This window comes from Diadema setosum, chromosome 9 (assembly GCF_964275005.1).
Source record: "Diadema setosum chromosome 9, eeDiaSeto1, whole genome shotgun sequence".
In the NCBI taxonomy this organism is placed as follows: Eukaryota; Metazoa; Echinodermata; class Echinoidea; order Diadematoida; family Diadematidae; genus Diadema; species Diadema setosum.
The window spans coordinates 38,329,858-38,346,248 of record NC_092693.1 but is presented as its reverse complement, the minus strand read 5'-3'; the positions used below and the strand labels follow the sequence as shown (position 1 = coordinate 38,346,248).

The following is a 16,391-nucleotide window of genomic DNA, read 5'->3' as shown; positions in this document are numbered from 1 at the left end:
GGAGGGTTTCTTGCAGTTTTTTGCCTGGAATGTAATGCTGAAATGTAATGCAAAATCATTGTCAAACCAAAATACTTTGGCTCAACAACAACAAAATCTACTACACTAAAGTTTCTTGCTCATTCTTAAGATGTAGATTTATCCTAAAAACTTTCAAACTCAACTTCATTGACCCACATTTTCAGGTTCATTCTAAATCAACTTGTGCAACTGGTTATGGGCTTGGTACCACATTGCTACCATGGTCAATGTACATGTAAGGTATGTTTAAAGAAAACAAAAGTTGTATGTGTATTAGGGCATTTATATTGTTTGCCTTAGAGATGCAGCAAATATTAAGGAATGCCGTAATGACCAGGACATCTCAGATGGTATACAGTATTTCATCTCACTCTCTGCTTCCGTTTCAAGAGTGCTGGATCCATTTCGTTCATATCTTGTCTCTCTAGCTGTCCAGCGTGGTTGTAATTGTGTATGTCATTTTTTGTGAAGTTTGTCTTTCACATGTATGTGAAACTTTGAACAACAGTATGTTATGCTTGACCAATTCATTGATTACAGAACTTAAGTGCATAGCAGTTTGTTAATGTTGGATGAAAATCAAATGCACAGTTTTGTAAAACCTGCTTATGAACTCACAGAATTATCTTTTTGCTACAAGTCATTTTTGCTTGTAGGAATCAGAGCATCAGATCAAAAATGTAAATATTTTTTATCACCCAACATTACCTTTGAAATGTTGGCTCTGTACTGGAACTGTCAGACTCTATTTTGCAAAATGATGCACCACGCGCTACCCCGGGGTATCGTAGTAAGCCGGGGTACCACGTTGTGTAGCGCCATCTCACGTTCACTCGAGTACAACCGCAGAGTTACTGCGTTACATATGCGCACTGTACTGACCCGTGGTACGGTGCGATACTCAGTATAGCGCTTCATGCACTGACTACACGCACTATTATAATAGCCCGCTAGCTGTGCCAAAGTTACGATCTCGTAGACGTAGTTTCGATCCCGTAATTTTGTAAGCTTTGTGCACTTTGTGCCAAACAAAATATGCATAAAAGACAATAACATTTGATTATTTAATGTTCTTTTTTATTATTCAATTGGATTGTTTTATTCTCCAATATACATGAAATTATTATGACTGTTGAACATAGATAGCATCAGTACACAAGATAGCTATTTCATGGGGAATCAATATAAATAATAATACAGGGTGTACAAGTATCATAACAGCATGAAACAATATCAATGATACACTGTAAAATAGTTACTCATAACGTTAACAAGGGATTAATTGAGAAAACTACAGGATGAAGAGGGTTTTTTTTACAAGAACAATGGCCATAATTGAATGTTGAAGAATTAATCACACACAAAAAAATTAATTTCCCACTTTTTGGTAACCCAGGGTACAGCCCTAAAAAAAAAAAAAAATAATTCAACAAAATGGCCGATTTTTTTCTGGTACCCCAGGGTACCATTTATGTCATCAAATGCCCATATGATATAAACTTATATAAAACGTCACACTTTCTCAAAAATTGTAGACTAACTTATCCAAATCAGGCTTCAATATTGCTGTCCGAAATCCATTAAGATGTGTAAAAGTGTAGAAATTTAAAGAAGTAAAGCAGCATTTTACAAAGACTTAAACTGTATCCTCATACATTTATTGACGTGTAATTGATACACCTCATCTGGTAATACGTAGACACTCTTGTACATACTTCAATATAAAGTGCATCAGGATATTTCATCCTCCAAAATTAATTCTGGTTGCCACTGGCTAATAAAGGCACTTTTCCAACAGATCAAAATTTTATGCACAACCTGAGAACAAAAGTTTTTCCTTGATAACAATAAAGCTTGTTCAATTTGCTGGCCAAAATGAATAATTGCAACTTAGATATGTCATACGAATTATGTCATGCTGAAAGATCGATTAGGGCCACAAAACACAAAGCACTCAGAAATAACAATTAGTGGCAGCATTTACAATCAGTGCAAGTTATAATAATGTCTTTTACCAGGGCAAGCACGTGAATGCTCACAGATCATTTCTGACTTTGCTGTAATATGGGAAAGGATTATTATTTTTCTGGGTTCTTGAATATATCACGCAATAGGAATGTAAAATATATGATAATGACTCCCAAGTAAGTTTTGTGTAGGTCTCAAAAATAAAATCTACCGTGTCCATTTGACCTGGCATTTTAAACCATCAACTCTTCTGTTCTGTGAATGCACAAAAGCATAACCATTCCAGTTTCTTGCAGTATATTTAGCAATAAAATGAATGTGTTACCCCGTGTCTATCAAGCATGGTGTATTCTTCAGATTCACTACCAGGAGTATTAAATCATTACAGCTGTATACAGTTTCTTTAAAAACCTTGCATGTTGCCTCGTTACCTCCGTTCAAATATGTAGATCTGAAGAATACACATTAAATGATGTCTTGTTTCATTCAAAAATATTAAACATGTAGATGGGTAATTAAGCATGAAGTTAAATATTGAAAATGTTATTTTGAATGTTAGTCTTACCATTCTATCATATCTTGTCACTCTATTGTAACAACACTGAAATATTATCTCTTTCTTGTCATGTATATGTGTTTTGTTCATATTTGAAGATACATGTAGGTGCATAACTATATGATACACTGTACATTGTATTGTTTTGTTCAAAAGGGTATAAGTCTATGAAAAATACCAGTAGGTAATATGAGCATAATGGGCATGTTCAATATAACAGTAATTGAGGTTTGGTTTTTTGTTTGGTTGTTTGTTTGTTTGTTGTTGTTGTTTTACATTTAGCTCATTTAAGTGAAGGTAAGACCTGTATTAACTTTCATGTACTGGAAGTTTGATGTCTGTTATTTCCCTGTCTAAGCCCATGGCTTACAAGGTAGTAATTTGCCCTGAAAGTGTTCATATTTTTGTGGGACATACCATCAGTGAAAGAATGATACGGCTTGTAAATGGCAGCTGGATGACTTTGAACTGCACTGTACAATGAGATAAAATGCTGTAATTATGTAAAATGCCAAAGAATCTATTGCGGCAGCTGATGAAATCACTGTCAGCTTTGATTTATAAATTGCCAGCTGCTTGGATATTAGATAAACATGCTGAGAGTCTATGCACTGGTGTGGTTTTTTAATTGATGTTTGATCTTGTTTCATGTGTAAATAGTGACAATTTTTATTGAATAAAACATTTATGATTTACTTCTGCCCAAAAATATCTTCAGCACGTTTTTGTCTTTTCACTTTATGGTGGTGACTTAATTGAGTTGAGTTTAATTCATGTGTGTGTGTGTGTGTGTGTTTTGTTTGTTTGTTTGTTGTAAGGGAAATGACGATTGTGCCAACCAGTCATGAATCAATATCATTTCTATGTAAGGTACATGTGTGCATGTTTCTTACCTTTTTGCATGAATTTGATAAAGTAGCTCCAATGTGCAGATGGCATGCTAGGGCCATTGTCACATTATACATGTACACATAGTATGAATTTTATACATCAAACAGAATCTTTCTCCAACAAGAGGAACAGAATAGATTCATTCAATTAAAATATTAGAGCGTATGACATCGTTACAATTGTAGTATCCAGGGCATAAAAACTTAACTGTAGTTCATTGTGACTCGTTACTCATATCTGGGGCCCGTTGCATAAAACTCCAACCAGATTTTTTTCCGGTTGAAATCACAAAATTCCGGTTGGAAGCTCCCAACCAGAGTTTTTATGCAACGGAATTTACATTCTTACATTAGCAACCTTTAAAAATTCAGGTTGGGCAAATCCCAACCAGAATTTTCTAAGGTTGCTAAAAAAGTTTATGCAACGGGACCCTGGAAGTACAACAGAGTCTTTCTTCGAGAAAGAGCTACAGGGTACATCATTCATGACTTCAAAAATCATGAATTAAGATTCAACTTTGAATTAGCGACACTTCAAGCTCATGGAGTCGGCTGGTTCTGGGCAGTTGGGCCACTTATCCCTTGTTGAGTAGAAGTCGCAGGGGCAGGGCGTGCAACAGGCGGGAGAGGGTAGAGGTCTGCTGGTGGAGGTAGGGCCACGCCCTCTCCAGGCGAGTGAGAGACCGCCACCGGAGGAAGCGTCTGTTGCGGATGGTGGCCATGGAAACCGGGAGATGTAGCACCAGACTTTCCGCCGTATGGTTGCATCCCTGATTCTTCCTGGAAGGTAGGTTGGATGGCAGATGTCACTTGAGATTGGCCAACGATAATGACAGTAGGATCTGCACCAGGTTGGGGGGAATGTCCTGTCATACGGGCGCCCACGGTCAGGCCGTGCTGTGTATCCGGCTCTGCCTGCCCCTGACTGGTACCTGTTTGCTGGGAAACTGCACGCCAGTTATGGGCCCTCACTATCATAACGACCGAAATGATGCAGATCACCACGAATAGAACCGGAAGCATGTATAGGATGATGTCTCTTTTGAAGCCTGTGATTCAGGAAACAAATAGTAGAAAGACCTTTGATTTACGAGGTTATAATATGACATATCAAAATAATAACCAAATTTGTTAACGAAGCTCAAACTCCAAAGGATGTTGTTTCAATTGTGAGTTGTTTCAATTGTGAGGGCTGACAGAACAAGCCTACATCTCCTTTCTGACTGGCTGGGCCTTATCACATTGATGGCAGATTAGGGGAGTTTTATATCTGCTAGTGCATATTATGGAACGCAATAACTGCTGGTGAAGATAAGTACATCGCATCATCTATTAAGTGGTATAAAGACTCACGGTTGGTATTTGGGTCTGGATGTTCCGGTTTAGCATAGCACGAGACGTAAGCTATCTCTCCGCTCTGACACACATTGTCGCGGTTTCCTAACCCGGAGTGGCGACAGTCCACCAGTACTGTTTCCCATCCGTCACATTCTATGTCGTTGACCATGATTCCCCAAAAACTTTCATCGAGAGCTACATTTCCCTGTCAATCCAAATACATTTAATGAAAGTAGACGTTTGAATTAAATTCATATGTTCTAATCAAATCTTATGTCCAATGTTGTACTTTTCAATGTAGGTTTTCGCGGCCAATTTTGTAAACAGTGATGTTTGAAGCGGTGTACGATTTCACGTTTAATGCTTTCAGATTCGTTTTTAAGGCATCCAAATTAGTTGACACAATTTCAAATTTGAATGCAAGCATTCAATTTCGTGTTTGGGCATGGATATTTCTAAGTTTGTGCATTCAAATTCGCGCGGTGGTCTCGATAAGCACTTGAAACACCTATTTCGTTTTGAGCAAAATAATTTTACAATTGCGCATTCAATTTCAAAATGCACGTGCACTTATAAATAAGTATAAGTGAGTATGATATGTCCAGATCAGGCGCGGTGGAGCACCCCAATTATCTCGCAGAAATCCATCGGCAGCCGAGCCTCTTATTTGCATAAAGTAAACAACATGTACTCGCGTAGTTGAGAAAAAGTAAACAACTTCTCAAGCTAATAACAATTTAAGGAAACCTATTTTCGGATTAAAATTGAGTTAGTTTGAATTTGAAAACATGTCCGAATATGCACATATAACATATTAAAGGATTTGACAATGATAAAATGTGAAATTTTAGCGAAAACCTGGCGAGCAAAATTACCAAAAATATGCCTCGAAAATCATCCTAAAATTCACGAAGTGTGATTGTGGAACCAAAGCGCCATTCCAACAAAGTACACCGAAATTTATTTATCTGCTTGCATTTTAAATGTCATACCGTAATATTCCCGGCCATGGTTGTGTCGGGAAAAAACAGAAGGTGATGTCAAAAATGACACGAACGCAAAGCGTACAGGTCGGTCCCATGTATATATAATCGCGTGACTGTAGCGTTGCATGTCACAGCACACAACGCTTTGCTGCATGCAGCGTGCGCGCCAGCAGCTCAGCAGTCACCGCCGTGCGACACTCAGCAAAATTGACTGCGTCACATGCAAACCAACAATGAGCACGAAATCCTGAATCTTACGTACCACGCATGCCCAATATTACGGGAAAAGAAATGACGTCATTTTCAATTGTTTCGCTTACTACAATTTTCTATTCCAAACCCTGTAGAAACATGTTGATTTCTCAAAAAGTACAGGTGGAACCAAGCGAAAACTTTCACCATATATGGATTGAGGCCTGATAAACTTATGTTGTCAATTTCGGACACATTGGAGCCCGGCCATAGTCCAGTCGGAAAAAAACAGAGAGCATGTTTTGCGAGAGGTGATTTTCAAAACGCTTTAATATCTCAAGTTCTAGTGCAGCAAATTTCATAATTTTTTCATCAAAAGGAATGTTTTTAAAAACTTAGATAGTGTGGGAAGTTTGAGTTTACTAGCGGCACGCATAGCGGCACAAGGAGAAGATAAAGATTTGACTTTTTCATGCACACAGTTTCGGGCAGCCGTGGATGCCCGTTGGAAATTCAAATAGAACGGGGCGATAATGAGATGCAAATTGGGGTGCTCCACCGCGCCTGGATAATCGTTGGTAGAGCCTTTTCTCCATCTATAATCCCCATTTTTATGTTCATTAGGATCATCATTATTATTGCATTTATAATTTTCATTTGATAAATCTATTATAATTATGGTCACTGCTTTGCGATCTTCATTTTTCTTTTTTTGTTTGCATCAATATGTAATCCACATGTGGGCGTTTTTTTGTTTTACATTCAATGTAAAACGCAGTACAGGTAATGTACTTTTAAATGGGCCTCATACAGGTTTATGGGTGATACTTTTAAGAACTTGTTTGTCCATAATTATGCGAATTTGAAATCTTGGAAAGAGGTGGCGACAGGTGGAAACGAAATTGAATAAACATTGCCGAAAATGAATGCTCATTCGATGCCCTTAAAGAATGCGCAAATGCAAAATCGGTTGGCAAATTAGTCAATTTGAACGAAGAAAAACGATTTTGAATGACGGTACATTGTATTGCGATGCCTGAGCAAATTTGACGAAATGAATGCTTCTGATATGAAACTGAATGACAAAACAATGAAATTGGCCGCAAAACCTAGTACAAAAATAAAGCCACAATGTGTTACAAAAATCTATGGACGTTAATATATGAAACTATTTATTAAGTAAAGTTGCGTTTCGAACGATCGACAGTTTGCCAACATATCGGTATAGATATTGACATATAAAAACGCGTGGCGCAGGTCATCTGTGTGTCGCCCCAAATCATCCGTTTTTCGCAATGTCTTGAAAATCCCCGGGCATGCTAGGCCTTCAGAGCGAATCCGGGCAATTACCCCCAGAGAGCAATTACCTCCCGGCTAAATACTGGTTATAGTGGTAAGGTAAGAGTAAAGATTAGGGTTAGGTTTAGGGTTAGGATTAGGTTCAGGATTAGGATTAGGATTAGGGCCATGGCAAGGGTCCGGGGTAATTGCCCAGGGGGTAATTGCCCTAGACCCGGCCCTTCAGAGGTACCTGAAGACAATAGCTTCAGATTGTAATAAACGGAACTCGTGTGCAATCGCGTACCAAGCAAAAGCTCGTGCACTGGGCAGCAAAAGATTGAATTACAATGTAGATCTCAGTAGTTTGACCTTCGCCGAGACTTCCTGATTTATCATCAAAATGTCACGACATGTTAGATAGTTAACATAAACTACTTCGGTGCGTGCAGAGCGATCTATAAGCCAGTTCACAGTTCCAATCTGAGCATGTGTAGATAAAGATCATTGCAGACCTTCTCTTGAAGTGGATTTGCAACTGAGGTATTCAAAACCTGTGTTATAAATGAACCAGGTGCAGATTGGTATTTACAGATGAATGTGCATTCTTTTCAGCCACATTTAACAAAAGCCATTCATGCAGCATTGACATGTAAATTACCACTTCCTGCATGGCTGTGTTCAACTGCTCCTCTTGAAGACTATTCCATGTTTTACAAAGTCTGTGGTTGGAGAGGTCATTGCAGACTAGTGCTAAAACTGTGAACTGGCTTATTGACCTATAGTTACTTATCGCACTGGGCGGGTGTTGAGAGAAGCGCCCTCTCAACCGCGACCACCGTCAACTTTAATGTCCATTTTTGTGAGGATACATGAGAACTCCGGACATCGTATGATCACTTTGCATACCGCCACGAGTTGGTGTCTTATAGCAGCTCCCCTCCCACCCCCAGTTAAGAAAAGGTTTTTAAACGTTCTTATGACAAGTTTTCTGACCATCAGGAGAACTCGAAGAAAGGATGCAAAGCCCTAGAAGTCAACGTCATCAGCGAGAAGTGCTAGAAGATGTAAGTGACAAATTTGGACACGGGTTCTTTTTTTTCCTCATGATACCCGTTTGATTTTACGAAATTATGCAACTCCTGTGGTGCTGTTATGTTACGAAGAGTATGCCATACACAGTATGTTTAAGTGCTTGCAATTTCTAGGGATGATCAAGAGACTATACGTAATTCAACTCTCGTTACCCAGAAGATCGGTCAGTGGCTTACTGTATTAGATTTGATGCTTGTTTATACATGTGCGTAATCACTAAACTTGTACAGAACATGTACTAGTATCTCGACACAGTTCTGCCCAATGCGGGCATTGCACTTTGCAATAACATCGAACTAAAAGAGCATACTATACTTAAAATAAACACACACACACACACACACACACACACACACACACACAAACGCAAGTCCCTAAACGTACCGCGTGATATGCCCCACCGAAGTCCAGCTGTCTGCAGGTGACCTCGGCGTTTGCCATGGACCATCTATCAGCGCACACCGCTCCCCAAATCTCGGCATATTGCATCAAGATAACGCCATCCTGAGGCTGGTCGTACAGAGAACTTCGCCAAGAATACTCTGGCGTTTCAAATCGGATTTCTCCGTCGCCTTCCCGATGATCTGAGAGTGAAGGCAAGGAAACAAAACATGAATCGACAACTAATCAGAAAATGAAACGCAGGTGAATCTTGCTGAATATGTGATGGTTGTGCTAAATTTCACAAAATATGAAGGCAGATCTTGTCAGATTCTAGTAGGTATTTAAATTATGGTATATATTTAAAATCAGTTCAACTCACGAGTGGAACATAATAATCAAAGTGAAAGGCTATCATGAAATCTGAAGCAATATTATTCGCCTACCCTCGGTAAGACCCCTGGTGAGTTCGTCATGACATGCTACTGTGGCCAACTCGTTGCTGTGGCAGGTAATATCATTTCCGTCTGGAGACCATGTGTGTTGGCACTCCAAGAGTCTGGGCTCCCATCCTCCGCACTGGACATCGCTGACAGTGATCGTCCACATGCTGGTGTCGGATTCGATATCGTCCTGGCAGTGACGCAAAGAAAAATCACCTAGTTGATAACATGGATTAACACGTCACAATATAGCTTCAAACAACATCTTATAAAAGGTACAAAATTACGTTCTCCACGGTCAATATATGGTACACTGATTAACTCATTAAACTAAAGTGAAGACCAGATTACACGTAACTATATTTTAACTGGTCTGAAAACAGTTTCCCCTCAGTAAAAACGCCTATAGGACAAAATCTAATGTATCTTGGAATCAAGTTTGGCTCATGGTATTCAAGGTGATTATTTTGAGGGCAGTTGTGTTAAAAGAATTGTAGTTTATTGCAGTGCATTGTAGACGTACAGGAATGAACCTAGAATCGGAGGCGCCGTGGAATCCAAGCTCCCTGCAGGCGACATCTGAATTCTCCTGCGACCAGGTATCGGCGCAGACCCCTCCCCAAGACGGATCCAAGAATGCAAAGACAGCTCCGGCGTATGGACGCACCCACTCATATTGCCGGACGGAAGGTAGCAACAATATGTAACCAATAGTGCTGTTGGTGACAGTACCTGTTGTAAAGAAGAAGAAGAAACACATGTTTAGGCATAAGGGACACGTGATAATACTGATTTATTATCTAGACGGTTAAAACCGTATGTCAATAATATCTGTGGTTGACTGTATCTCGAAACATACTTTGAATAGATTTCTACTTAACGCTAACTGCGAGAGATTTTCTGCAGCAAAAAGAAAAAATACACACGTCACTTATACCAACATACATAAGCAATCATGTTCAAGTTAAAATGGTAGATGTCGTCTTGGGCGTTTCCATGAGTCTGTACGCCGTTGAACTTGACGTATAAATCGATGGCTTTGGTTGACATACCTTCTCGTGAACACACGACGCCAGCATCCTCGCTGTGCGAGCAGTCATGAACGAACATCCCGTTGTGGTGGCAATCAAAGATGTCTTCATTCTCCTCCACGCAGTATACGTTATCCAAAAGAATCTGGCCCGAGCCGGAACCGAATCGTGCCCAACCCGGAGCCTCCTCCGCACCGGGAAATCCCAGCATACGACACACCACGCCGGCAGCGGTGATGTCCCATCCGTCATCGCAGATCGTGTTCCACGTGCCGCCGTAGTAGAGTTCGACCGTACCCTGATAATCTGAAGCATCACCGCTCAGCCGAACTGAATTTAAATGAAAAGATATCCTTCTTTCATTTTCGGGTCTGTTTGTTCGTTTGTTTTTGAATGAATGAGAAGAAGATGATCTATAGGTGCCTTCATTATCAAACCCGCACTATTTGAAAAATAATTTATGTTCCAGCGAATATAACATGTTACATAGGAATAGGAAGAGCATGCTAACTAGATAATAACGTTTCAATGACAACGTAAACTTTGGTTTGGAATTCAAGATTGCTTTGATTAGAAAAGATGCCGATCAAACTTGAATTGCCTAATTATACCTGGCAATACTTAAATTGACTTACGAAGTAATGAATAATTCTGCTCCGGTATCTGTCGACAGTGAAAATTATCATCGCGGCAGCGCCCTCCTTTCCTTTGGTAAAGAAATCTTGACAAGATATAACGTATTATATTCTAGGAGAGCAAATGCATAGACTGACTTTGTTGCACAATTACACCCAGTAACACTCAGCATTAAGAGGGTTGAGTGGTCTAGAGCAACCAACACACCAGTCATTAACTATAATCGTTCTCATTTTGAACCAGCAATGGTACCAGTAAGCAGGTAAGAGAGTAGAACGTACCTTTCCTCTCACACACGACTGACGCGTCCTGTGAGTGCTGACAGTCATGTTGGTAAAGTCCTGCATGCAAACAGGACAAAAGGGTCGCCTCGGTACCATAACAATTGATTTCATCGAGTAGGATGTTTCCGGATCCGGGACCAAAATGTGCGCCTGAGAGAGCCATCTCTGCCTCAGGAAAGCCCAACATCCGGCACACAACGTCGGCGTCGATGTCATCCCAGCTATCGTCACACACCGTGCTCCACGTGCCGTCGTAGAGGATCTCGACTCGACCTTCGCGGTCACTGCCTCCGTCTGCAAGCCGCACCTCTGGTTCAAGTGCAGGTGGCGTTGTTCCTGTTAAGGTTATTTTGCATATAAAAGTAAAAGAGAATGGTCATTATCAACAGTGTTGTAGTATACTAGGGTTTCAGGTTTGTTGGCATTTATCAAACTTGGCCAGAAAAATAACACAAATGAAGAAGAAAAAAAGTGGTGTGTTGTACATTTTCTACCATCGGAAGGATGGAAAGAAGGTTCATTACGAGGATACCTTTTTTTTTTTTTTTTTCACAGAGGTTTTATTCACTTTCCAACATCAAGGTACAAATAAATGTCACATCGTGTGATACATAAAACAGATAGTACAATTTGACAGGCAGCTACACACACAGTCTGAATAATGTGAATACGATTCCAGTTAAAATCGGATACAAAACCTTTATCGTGTTTTTTTTTTTCAGACATATATTCAGCTAATTTCTTCGCTTGCTTTAAAAATTGATAAAATTTGGCGAAAAATCTATTCCGTTTACTTCTTTTTTTTTTACTTCTTTTTATTTGTAATTTCTGGCAGAAGATATAGAATACTTTGCATACAAATAAATCACATTGTAACACTCTGGGTTTTCTGTAGAAGCAGGTATAAAAGTACTTCTGGTGATTTGAGTTTGATTCTGATTACGATACCTGCAAATGTACACACAACACCAGCATCTTCGCTGTGTACACAGTTATGGCTGTAAAACCCGCTGTGGGAGCAGTCAAAGATGTCCTCATCGTATGATAGACAGTTCACGTTATCGAGGAGAATCCGTCCCGAGCCATGGCCAAATCGTGCCATTCCCGGTGCTTCATCGGCACCGGGAAATCCCAGCATGCGACACACCACGTCGGCATCGACGAGGTCCCAGGAGTCATCGCAGACTGAATTCCACGTGCCGTTGTAGTAGAGTTCGACCGTACCCTGATAGTATGAACCACCACCACTCAGCCGCACTAAGAAGCAGATACACGAGACAAAACGACACGTGCAACTTAATTGGTTTATGGAAATTATCAAGCCATAGTGTACGAAATGCTGAGCATTTTACAAGATTCGCAAGGCTCTGGAAAGCAAGGGTATAAGTCATAATAGACTTTGATAGCTTGTGAAATGTCATAACAAATTCAGAGAGCACTCTTGTCCCGTTTAATGGGAAACTCAACAGCATGAGCAAATTTGGCCATGATTCAACCAGTACATGAGACATTTGAATCATGACCGTTTTGCAGCAACTTCTACACTCTTCACTTCAGTGCACTACCGTTACAACAAACGTAGTTAGAACGAAATTTTGCCATAACAAAGTAAGAGTCAGGTCCCGAAATTACCATCATTAAAGTCAATGGCGCAAACTTCGCTGATTATACAATGAGCACGATTACAGCAAATTTCTCCTTTTAACGAAGTCAATTCTAATCGGCATTGATAAAAGGAAAAACGATAAGAAATGTGATCCGTCATAATGAATTGCGGATCACTTAAGAAATCACATAGACAAACAAACACTTACAGAGCCTCTCTTCATGAGCGAACGATTTTTAATTTCAGATTGTTTGAATAGAAATCGCCATTTTCGAACAATTATTGGTTCATATGAAGCAAGGGTGGCGAGCGATAAGGAAAATCCCAGGGTAGTGTTCGTTATTCCGATAGTTCGATAGTCCGAAAATGAAATATGGTTCGTTTTTCCGAAGGCTCGTTCTTCCGAAACACAGAAATTCTGCGATAGATGGCCATTAATCTTAAAATGAAATAGGTTCGTTATTAGAAACATCTGTAGTGTTATTCCAAAGGTTCGTTAATCACATAATCATCAGAAGTATTAAGAGTCAAAAATAAAATAAGGTTCGTAAACCCGACCAAAAAGATACAGGTAAAGACTAACAAACACTTCGAAACTTCGAAAATAACTGAGTAACGAACCTTATTTCATTTTCGGATTAACGGTTCTTTGGTTATTATTTGACTTTCGGAATTATGAATATAATTCAGAGCAAACCTTTTTTTCATTGTCTTGTTAGCGATCCTTCGGAATAACGGATTCCATTTCATATTCAAAATAGCGGACTTTTGGAATAAGGAATGTATAGGGAACAGGGAACCTTTGTGGTCGCGAGGAACGCGAGGAACAATCGCCAATGCGATGCTGTATTGCCACTGATGTGCCGCATTGAACCATGCTGACATTTGAAAGCACAGGGTACAAAGCTGAGGATGCTGTAGAGCCTCGTTGAATGGAAATGTTCGAGTGAATGTGTGCAATGAACAAGTAGATAATTACATTGCAATGGAAGATGCTCGGAGTAGAGAAGTCGAATGTTGGGTAACAAGCCACGACTCATTATGGTGCAGAGCAATGGTGTCCGTAGACTAACGGGAAGGTCAGTGACACAGTTGTCAGGGTAAACGGCAGAACGTGCCGATCGTTGGGTTGTTAGTCACGTCAGTACCAAACCCATGGCTTGGTGTGCTAGGCTGTTGGGATGAACATATGGATCCCCATGGGATGAAGGAAGAGTACGTAACGCTATACGCTAGCTACACAGACTTAGCGTCTTTGTATATTGTTTCAATTCATTTCCTGGGATCATCATGAGTTATGATAACGATTGAATATTTACAGTTACAAGTAGTAACTGATAGTTTCGGTACATAAAACTGTTATGTTGAATGGTAAATGAGATTGCAGTATTATTCCAGTAGACCCGTGTGACAGATAGCATTAAGTGAAAGCAAATGCACACAGCCTCACCTTTCCTCGCACAGATAACTGACGCGTCCTCTGCATGAACACAGTTATGACTGTAGACTCCCCGATGCCAACAGGACAAAAGGGTCGCTTCGCCACCGTAACAACTGACGTCATCAAGTAGGATGCTTCCAGATCCGGGTCCGAAGTGTGCGCGAGGTAGAGCCATCACTGCCCCTGGGAAGCCTAGCATCCGACATACGACGTCAGCGTCGACGTCGTCCCAAGCGTCGTCACACACCGTGCCCCATGTGCCGTTGTAGTTGACCTCGACTCGACCTTCGCGGTCACTGTTTCCGTCTGCAAGTCGTATCTTCAACTCGACATCAGCCAGATTATTTCCTGTTAGATTTTCGTGACGACAGCAAAAATACGTTTATGTTTAGCATTGAAGAATACTGATAAGGGTACTTTAACATCAGGGGGGCATTTCATGAAGGAACTTGTCGGATAATATGTCCGACAAGTCAATTATATCCGACAAGTTTTGAGAAATTCTCTAGTCTGATTGGCTGATTTATCTGAACTTGTCGGATATAATTGACTTGTCGGACATTTTATCCGACAAGTTCCTTCATGAAACGCCCCCCAGATCATCAGTTCACGTGAACTAAAGGGAGGTTGTTTGAGCGGTTAACATACACGAGATTTTACATTTTAAGAACTGAAATTCAATGACCTGGTGCACAATTTGATGACATATTTGGAAATTTGCAATCAAAAAGTTTAGTGATAATCGTGTTAATGGCCTTTTTTTTTTTTTTCAAATTTAGTATCACATGATGCGATAAACTCTACCGGTATCTATCCCCCGCCATTTTTTAGGGTTAACAATCAGCACTGTGTGCACTTTTAGTAAAATATGTAGGAAATTTTGGATACAAAAACTAAGTCATGGTATCCGCCACCGGTAACTCTTGTTCACCGTCTGTATCTTTCTTTGCCTACCTAATTTTGATACAGAAGTCGTTTGGGAGCGAGAGGGTGAAGGTATTCCTCTTTCCACTCGAGGGGGCTTTTGCATTTTTAGACTTGAAATTTCACGATATTTTGTACACCTGTACCTTTACAGGAATATTTTGAAAATTGTCACGCAAAAGGTAAAACAAAAATAAACATAAGGGGCAATACGAATGACTAACTACATGCACTTGTATTTGTCACTTTTATTCTTGTCCCGCCAATGCTTCTTCACTGTGTACTACATCTATGGAGGTGGACAGCACTCGCCGACAATGACAAAAATATCCCATTGCGATGTTGTCATGTGTTTCATGAGGAAAACCAATAGAGAAAATGCATTTTAGTACAGGAAATAAGCAAAATGGACATCGTTGCCTAACATATTTCATTTCTATTGTATCTTTTAAAAATCTTGATAACAAAATGTTTTATCGGATTAAGTGATATTGATTACGTCCCCCCCCCAAAAAAAAAATAAATAAAATAAAAAAAATAAATAAATAAATAAAAATGGTCCTGCGTATACGGCCATGATCGCAAGATACTACTGACGCCTACGGCTACTCACATACTTACCACCGGAGCACGTCACACCGGCGCCTCGATAGAAAGAACACTCATCATGTGTCAAAAAACCGTTATGTAAGCAGTCTTCGAGACTTTCCTCGCTGCCCAAGCAGTGCACATTGTCCATGATGATGGGACCCTCTCCCTCACCGAACTGGGCCCAATAATGGACCTCCTCTGCCCCTGAGTACCCCAACATCCGACACGCAACCTCACCATCGGCTAGGCCCCACATATCGTCACAGACTGTTCCCCATGTTCCGTTGTAGTAAAGTTCGACACGTCCTTCTCTGGCACTGGAGCCTCCAGCAAGTCGGATTCGGAGAACACTACTCGGCTGTGTTACGAACGGAAAATCTGCAGAGTGTTAAAATGAATAGGTTGGGTATCTAATAACCATTTTAGTAGCTGTTAGCTTTCCCGTTTAGAGGCCAATTTTTCAAAATAAGGCTAGCACAGACAGCATCTTTAACCTTGCCCTGCCATGGACCCCTGCCGCAAACAAGGAACGTACCTCCCTCTACACTATAGTGGTAAAGTTACAAATGACATTCTATCCATTGAAATGATAATGAAAAAGCTCTTATACACCTCAATCCCTAATGAAAACGTGATAAAAACACACACACACACACACACACACACACGCTACAGCGTACGATACTTCCTAGACCCTTTTCAATCGATTGTTCTACAGCCGACAGGAGCT

At 40.3% G+C, this 16,391-nt stretch overlaps 1 protein-coding gene across 1 annotated transcript; it reads right to left on the bottom strand.

The window, feature by feature from the left end:
• Nucleotides 1-1,657: 1,657 nt before the first annotated feature.
• Nucleotides 1,658-15,900, bottom strand: LOC140232683 (scavenger receptor cysteine-rich domain-containing protein DMBT1-like). Its single transcript, XM_072312795.1, has 10 exons — nt 15,692-15,900; nt 14,156-14,494; nt 12,048-12,356; nt 11,097-11,435; nt 10,201-10,509; nt 9,672-9,880; nt 9,152-9,338; nt 8,709-8,908; nt 4,789-4,978; nt 1,658-4,484 (listed from the first exon to the last, which is right to left on the bottom strand). Exons 1-10 carry the CDS (start codon nt 15,879-15,881, stop codon nt 3,976-3,978), a joined length of 2,781 nt encoding a protein of 926 aa, XP_072168896.1. The 5' UTR covers nt 15,882-15,900; the 3' UTR covers nt 1,658-3,975.
• Between the last annotated feature and the right edge of the window lie 491 nt (nt 15,901-16,391).